We start from the raw sequence: 7,706 nt of genomic DNA, 5'->3' as shown, positions 1-7,706 counted from the left end.
CCACAATTACAAACTTTGCGGAGGGCTTTGGAGAGAAGAATGCCAGACGTCGGGCACGGATGCTCTCTGGCAAATTTGCTGGCGATGAGCTGGAAATTGGAGACGTTGTAAAGGTCGGTTGGCACGGGCCTTAGCTAGCAACGCCATCGCTCTTCAAAGTTGTTTGCATTCGGTTGAATACCCGTATATCTGCGCTGCCTGGAAGGTATTGATTATGGTCCTGTCGTCGCCTTTCTGTCGGTAGTCAACATGCTCCACGGCTCGCTCAAAACTTTGCTGTCATGCCGGCCGGCCCCTGTTTCGTTGTGCATAGGTAATCGTGCTGCATCTCCAGTACCTTATCATCGGTAAGCAGCGCGCGCGGGTGTGCAGGTAAATCACGAAGGCTTAGTGGATGTTTGGTATCCCAAAAGGTGACCAGACGAAGTATGAATGTGCAGCCGCTAGACCTTGGTGATGGACAGACACATGCCGCCATGCCCCACTACTAACACACGTAATTGGGCTCTCTGCGTCAGCAGGCGCCGCTGTCCCTCTCGTCAGCAGGCGCGTGATGATTGTTGTAAATTTGCGGGTACTAAGGGATGTAGCAGTTAACGTCGGATGGCAGAGCAGGTGCAGCAAGATTGAGCTTTTGCACTCGCCTCCCAGTTATCCGAAGATAGATTTGACCCTCTATGTACACGTACACTTGAAGTGCTGAACAACATCCTGTTATAAAGTACAGCATGTGTATAGCGCGGGAAGGAAAAAGGGATACATCCAGCAGTAGTGTGGACGATCACATACACACACGCAAGTTGTGCACGGCAAGGTAGGCCATATGCGTTCATGTCTGCAGGCAAGGCCTTCCATGCCCATGCTTAATGTTTACGGATAATCCCTTTATAATCCTCTCGATGTAGTGACACGCCTAAATGTTGACTATCCAAGCGTCATCCTCCGGTGTCAGGCGGCATTCAGCGCCGTAACCGGCGCTGAAAACCTTTTTGTGTACAGCCCTAGCTGCCTGTTGCCCGACAGAGACAGCGCCGGCCAGGCCTTCATTCAGTGGCTGGCTGGCATTCTTACGCCATGTGCTGTTGCAACGGTATCCATGCTCCTGTGGATCTTTCGGTAAGCTTTAGGTGTGCACTATACAGATAGGGTAGTGGGTTCACGCCGTTTATCATCAGCAATCTGCACTATAAGTTGTTAGCGCACCTGGAACGACAAGTAACTCGTTTTCCGTTCGGCTACGTGCTAACGCAGGTACACACATCCATTACGGGAAGCCGCTGCTCGTGCCGTCATGAGGCGTGCAATGCCTGTGCTGAAGTCTTTGGCAAGCATACCCAAGTCATTGGCATCGTTGACGGCCCAGCCGTCGCAAAGAAGCCCCAAGAGGTCTGAGACCCAGCAGGACGCCTGCCTCAGTAATGGCGCATCCGTGAGCTCCAGGCATCCTGAGTTGGATAACTCGAACTGTGCACACCCTGTACCCACCGTTTCAGGCCCCAGTGAGGGGCTGCAGCCGATGCTGCCCATGGCTTCAAATGCAGCACGCGTATTGGGTTGTAACGGTGCAGACCTAAGCTTCGTGAAGGTCCCCGAAGCCAGCTCCCCTGGGCCGCTGCAGCTCACGTTCATGCCAACAGCTGCAAGTGCAGCCGCCGTTGTAGACTTTAATGGTGTGGAGATGGGAACTGCAGCGAAAATCCCCGAGCCCACGGATTCAGGCGCTGCGAATTTCCTGCAGCCCCCAATGCTGGCCACAGCTGCAAATGGAGTGCTCGTAGTTGACTTCAATGGTGTGGACATGGACGCCTCTGTCAAGGCTCCAGAATCCGCATTGTCTAACCGATGGGGAACTGAGAAGGCAGATGGGTTGCAGCGCCCTTGTGTGGCAGCATCTTTGCCGCCTGCTGGAGACCAGTATGATCACCACTTGTGTGGGACTGGTGGGAACGGTACAGAGCTAGGAATCATCCGTGCTGATGACGCAGTCGGTACGTTCGGCCAGCCGTCATTGCTCAATGCTAGCCACAGCATATATGTACATGCGGATGGCACCGGCCTGAGGACCTCACCCGTGGAGGTACTGTCCGGCGTCGCCAACAGTGGCTATGGTGCTTCCTACCATCGGAATCCTTCTGAGACGTGGCACAAGAAAACGCTGTCGAGGCTGGGCTCTGCAGCCATCCACGACGCTGTGAAGACGCTCCACAGGCTGCGCACGATTGCAGCTAGGACGCAAGAATCCAGCCAGGCGACATTCTTGCAGGTGGATAAGGCCATGAGCTTGGTGGAGCAGCTGGGTGTGGTGCTGATGGCAGCAGTCTTCATTCTCTATCCGAGCTGGGCCAATGCCGGTGAGTGTACATGTACTACGTTCAGCATGCGAATAGCCCTGCATATATTTCCCCTGTACCCAGCAGCCGTTGCACAGGAATATCATTAATGCTGCAACACGGCCTTATCGGGTTCACCCGAAGCACAGCGCGAGTCTAGCTGATTTTCCATTCGTCATACAGCTCGCCCAGCTCGTCCGCCTAACATGCTGCCTATGCTGCTAAGCCTTACAGCCACGTGGGCTGCAATGGGGCCAGAGTAAACGGACTAAGGCCATGTCTCATCGTAAAGCTAATGTAACTGTTCCGCGCCACACACTTTACAGCACTGTCTACGTTTGCCTGCTACACCATTGATGATGGAAGGGGGCCCTTCAAGGAGGCTCAGCAGGCAAGGATATGGTGATTGGTGGGGCCGATGTGTTAAGTCATGTCAGGGTTAACTGCACCTCCCTTTCTGGTCCGAACTGATATGCATGCGCGCTGATTACACCACACTGTGCATGAACTTCGGTTACGTGCCAGTTCGTAGATGCGTCCCATTATGCATGTATGGCTTTTGCAGGCAACCTGGCGGTACGGGTACTGGGTGCGCAACATGCAAGCGATGTGCTACAGCGGAGACCACCTGCATGTGTACGTTCCCATCGGGGTAGTGGCCGTTGTGGTCTTCTGCGTGCTGCCCCCGCTGGTGTCTTTTATATTCGTGTGGCGCGTGCGAGGACGCCTGGAAGATGCCCACGTGCGCAAGGTCTACGGCTTCCTCTACAAGCGCTACAAGTAAGCGGTTCTCTGTGCACTGTGCTGTGCTTGCTGCGCTAAGCCATCCATTCGTTGTTCTCAGAATATAATTGCGCGTGTGAGTACGCCCAGCCTGGACGAATGGCGCATGGACTTGCCGCAGGCCTAGCTTCATCTGGTGGGAGACAGTGCTGCAGTTGGAAACGCTCATCCTCGTCTGTGTTGAAGTGCTGGGCCGCGGACTCGATGTATCTACCCAGGTAAGGAGTGCGGTAATTTCGGCGAGGGTTTTCGTTATTAGTAGTAAGGATTAGCCTCTAGGAAGCGCTGCATGCGACTCTGGCTCCTAACAGGAGCATACAAGAGAGAGCCATGGTAACGCCGATATTGGGCATACGATATTTGGGATGCTTTTGTAAATTTCGTAACTCAGGTGTCGTTGTACCTTTCATACACATGCACCCTTCCACACGTATCCACTGCAGGCTCTCCTGCTGCTTGCCGTGTTCACGGTCATTGCGCTCATCAATGTCAGCTGCGCTCCGCTCCTGTCGCGGCTGCTGGTGATCATGGAGTTCATGTCGCTGGGAACACTCAGCCTTACCATCACCCTCAGCCTGTATTTTACAGTTGAAGACGAGCTCAATCCTCTCGTTGGGGTGCGTAACTGTGCAAAACAGATAGGTGTCACTATGCAACATTTCAAATGTGCAAAAAGAGGTTCCTGCAGTATTTTTGCTACATAATGACCCTAAACAACGACCCGGTAATGTACCAACAAGATGAGCCTCTTTCATTGATGGCTTTCTTTGATGTTTTAGGCCATCGGCTTGACCAGGTCCTTAGCCGCCCTCATACACAACCTTGTGAGGTCCACGCGCCCCCTATCTTCCCTGCAGGATGCATTGTCCATCCTCATCATCACCCTCAATACCAGCCTGATGGTCTTCTTCTTGTATATTGCGAGCCGGAACTTTTGGCCCTTAGCCGTGAGGAAAGTTGCTCCAACGGCCAAAGCGGTGATACAGAGGCTGGCCAGCATTGGCAGCGCTCCCAGCAACCAGAAGGACCCCAGCAAGGAGGACAGCAGCAGCGGTGGTGACAACAAGCGGGTCGCGCATTGGGCGGTCCTCAGTCGCCTCACTACCCGCTGGCGTGATAGGCTGGTAGCTCTCCCTGATACACAGCCGACCGCGTCCCATGGGGACTCTTTGGGGCGCTCTCTGGACCGTCTAAGTGTCGAATGCCGTGACGTCAAGCCCCCAATCAGTGGTGCAGACTTCAAATCTCTGCCCGTGGCGCTATCTCTCAACAAGGGATTAGACATCGCGCGAGCCAGCATTTGCCTGGACCGATTGAGCAGCGTTTCCGAGGAGATTGTACAAGAAGCGTTTAATGGGCAAGGGCCCAACGGCCACGCCGGCAATGGGCAACGGCCGGGCCACGTGCTTATCCAGCTGGACCAGATTCGTTGAGCTGGATGGAGCCTCTGCGAACAATAAATCTAGTTTGTTGATGGCCGTACAGGTTTCCTCTTTCGCAGGGCCGCGAGCCCCGTGTAGCTCAGACGCTATGGCATCCAGATGGTATGAAAACTGGACGAGCGGGTACTTTTGCTCGTACACGTTTGTTGGGGCCATCGACCCAAAAGATTTGGCCAGCCCGCACTGCTCTGCGCTCATTCCGCCGGGATACACTGTAGGCGTGAGGTAGGTCATATTGCGGGTTTCCTTTGCGGCGAATCAGGATGAAGCCATGCGAGCAGGATGGCTCATTCTGCTGATGGTGCCGATGGTGCCAACCTTGAAGACGTGGGGAAGAGCCACGTGTGGTACCGGGCAGCGGGAATGACGGATGTAGCTCGTCATCAAATAGGCAGTAATTGTACAGCATAATAGAACTGCTTTGTTCCATATCTTAATTGAGTTTATGTTGGTCATGTGGTTGCATAGCGTGCATTCACACTGCGCACTTCCCAGTGCCGTCTGTCCTGCCTGCAATCTGCGGCTTCCTGATGAAGCCAGCAGACTAAGATCAGCGCTATAGCGAGTCAACATTGGTGGGTGTCAGAGAGGCAGTAAATATGTACAGATTGCTTGGTTAATTCGCTGGATTCGCTGCTAGGGCAATTGTATGTGTGTGTCTCCAGACGGTGGGTGATCCACGTGGACATGCAGCAGGCAGGATGGACTCTTCCATTAAAAAATTCTTTGGCGTGAAATTGCATGCCATGGCTTCAGGTATGGTACGCAGTGAGTATGCAATGCGCAACTAGCTTGCGCTGTCCTAATAACAAAGGACGTGTCGGCCGTGCATCTCTCCATGCTCGCTCTACCTTTGGCACGTGCAATCAAAGCATGTATTTCAATCGCGCATTAACGACCGCACGCGCATGCTGCAGGATGCTGCCGGATAAGACAGGAGCGGAATGAACCTTGTGTTCGTTGAAGCGCGATCTTGTTTTGTTTTGTTCGACCTCTTGGTGGCCGCTCGTCTCTACGCAGGCGGTCATCATTGACTAGTGTCCTTGTTTAACGTGTGTATATTCCTTGAGTAGAATTTTTTGTACTAGTACTAGAATTTTTTGGAGCTGACCTGGGAGCCTTGGGGCCTGGGAGCCTGTGTTACTGGGAGCCTAAGACCCTGAGAGCCTGGGAGCCTGAGAGCTTTGGGGCCTGGGAGCCTGAATGCCTGAGGGTGTGGGAGCCTAGGGACCTGGAGGTCCGGGAGCTTGGGGGGCTGGGATCCTGAGAGGCTGGGGGCCTGGGAGCCTTAAAACTTGGGAGCCTGAGAGCCTGGGAGGATGGCGCGACCAGCACATCACAGGGCGACAGCGGCATAAAGCCAGCGACAAATGCAGAGGAGGTACTACCTGCCCACCATCGATCAGCAGCTTGTCGCCAGGCTTGCAGCGGCGAACATGGTGCACAAGGTTCTCTAGCGTGTTCTCCATATACAGCAAGTTGCAACCACCAGATTGCATGGTTTATCAGATGTTATGTAGCTCTTCATTATCTACTTCTAGGCCGGCCGAGCTAACTTAGAGATGCTCGTCATTTCACCCGAAGGTGAAGCATTGGATCCTACAACTCTTTGTAAACTTTGCCCAAGTTTTGAGATTTACGTCTTTACAGCGTGTGTGACATCAAACCTAAAGATGTGGATACGTGGGCAGTCTTGCCAGGAAAATGTTCATCTGTCAGCGTGCACCAGTCTGCACCAGCCAGCAAACTAGCATGCCGCAGCTCAGCAGGCAGGTCCGGTCACTTCACTGACCAAGGTGTAGACAAGGCACCTCTTATGCATGGTTAGGCACTTTCAATCACATTCCATACCTGTTAAACCGAGTTTGTACCGGCCGGTAACCGAATGGTAGCCTATTTGCACGGTGACCCATCGGTAGGGTAGGGTGAACGCCTGTAACTCCCCGGTAACCCTACCGAGGCCCCACCCTAACGACCGGTTGTGCCGGAGGGTTGCCGATCGGTGACTGGTCGAATGTATGCCATAGGGAGGGTGCACACCGGCCTTGGTCTCAGAGCACCCACTGTCCATTTGGCCGCGAATGGCCGATTGCATTAAGGCTGTTACCTATCTGTGGGCGTGCCTGGCACTGGACCAGTCGGAATGCGGAAGCTACTGTAGATGGTAGCTACACGTGCTCGTGAGCATGCCATGATACTGTAGACGGGGATGGTGCAGGGGTTTGTAAAGTGGTTTGCCCTGGTTTGCCCTTCGGCTAGTATCTCCGGTGCACGATTTGGCGTGCCTGTTGCACAAAACGAATTTGTGAAGCCTGGAAAATTGTGTGCTGATTAATCTGCACCAAAGCTCAAGTTCTTGCCACTCTCTGTACTGCAACTTGTACCGCAGCCTGAATTCAAATTTCGGTCGGCGCAGTGCGCAGTTCGGACGCGGTGCACAGCGCCTGGTGCACCTTTCGGAACCTGACCAGATCTCAAAATGGGCCAATATAATGTTGGAAATCCATGTATAATATTCGGGCACTATGCCGGCTTTCGTTTTGCTGTTGTTGCGTACGTGCACGGCTGCATTCACTCGAAGAAAGTCCGTTCGAATTCGGGCGAGCCCACCAGCCGTACAAGTTCGCTTGCACAGTTATATGCATTGCGGTCTAATGTGCACTAGCACATGCCGAATCAGGGTTCCTGTCAGTGCGGGTTGTTGCAGCAGTAAGAGCTGGCCTTGTACGAGGATTTATGCCATGCGCGTAGAGCTCTCTTTCACACTGAGGCGCCGAGTGCACACGATTCTACCCTCATTTAAGGACATGCGGAAGGAGACAAATGTTTATGCGGCCATGGAAATAATGCGGTGGCATGTTCCTCACGCGCAGCCGGGCGGAGGTTGGGGAGTGGGTGATGGCAAGCAAGCCCAATTTTGTCTGGGCGGTGGGTGCGGGGCGGATGTCTGTTTGGCATTGTGGGCCATTCTTTGTCATGTGCGATTACATCTTGGGCCGTAGTCGATTTTACTGTGAGCACACAATGTGAGGTAATTTGCTGCGTAAAGGGAAATGGCTGTGATTTTTGAGCAGAGTGGCCATACCTTGCGAAGTTACGGCAGTCTTCTTCCCGCTCTTCCTACCCCATTCCTGGCAACATAGCACAAACC

At 53.6% G+C, this 7,706-nt stretch overlaps 2 protein-coding genes across 2 annotated transcripts; one reads left to right on the top strand and one right to left on the bottom strand.

The window, feature by feature from the left end:
• Positions 1 to 2,655: 2,655 nt before the first annotated feature.
• On the top strand, positions 2,656 to 4,546 carry VOLCADRAFT_106883 (uncharacterized protein; the record flags this gene model as incomplete). Its single annotated transcript, XM_002955616.1, has 5 exons — positions 2,656 to 2,721; positions 2,896 to 3,110; positions 3,235 to 3,331; positions 3,557 to 3,730; positions 3,971 to 4,546. The coding sequence occupies exons 2-5, from the start codon at positions 2,929 to 2,931 to the stop codon at positions 4,544 to 4,546; spliced, it is 1,029 nt and encodes a 342-aa protein (XP_002955662.1). The 5' UTR covers positions 2,656 to 2,721; positions 2,896 to 2,928.
• Positions 4,547 to 4,634: 88 nt separating this feature from the next.
• Positions 4,635 to 6,054, bottom strand: VOLCADRAFT_96552 (uncharacterized protein; the record flags this gene model as incomplete). Its single annotated transcript, XM_002955567.1, has 2 exons — positions 4,635 to 4,873; positions 5,952 to 6,054. 2 exons carry the CDS (start codon positions 6,052 to 6,054, stop codon positions 4,635 to 4,637), a joined length of 342 nt encoding a protein of 113 aa, XP_002955613.1.
• Positions 6,055 to 7,706: the final 1,652 nt, after the last annotated feature.

Source organism: Volvox carteri (assembly GCF_000143455.1).
Source record: "Volvox carteri f. nagariensis unplaced genomic scaffold VOLCAscaffold_53, whole genome shotgun sequence".
Classification (NCBI taxonomy): Eukaryota; Viridiplantae; Chlorophyta; class Chlorophyceae; order Chlamydomonadales; family Volvocaceae; genus Volvox; species Volvox carteri.
This window is presented reverse-complemented; position numbering and strand designations above follow the sequence as displayed.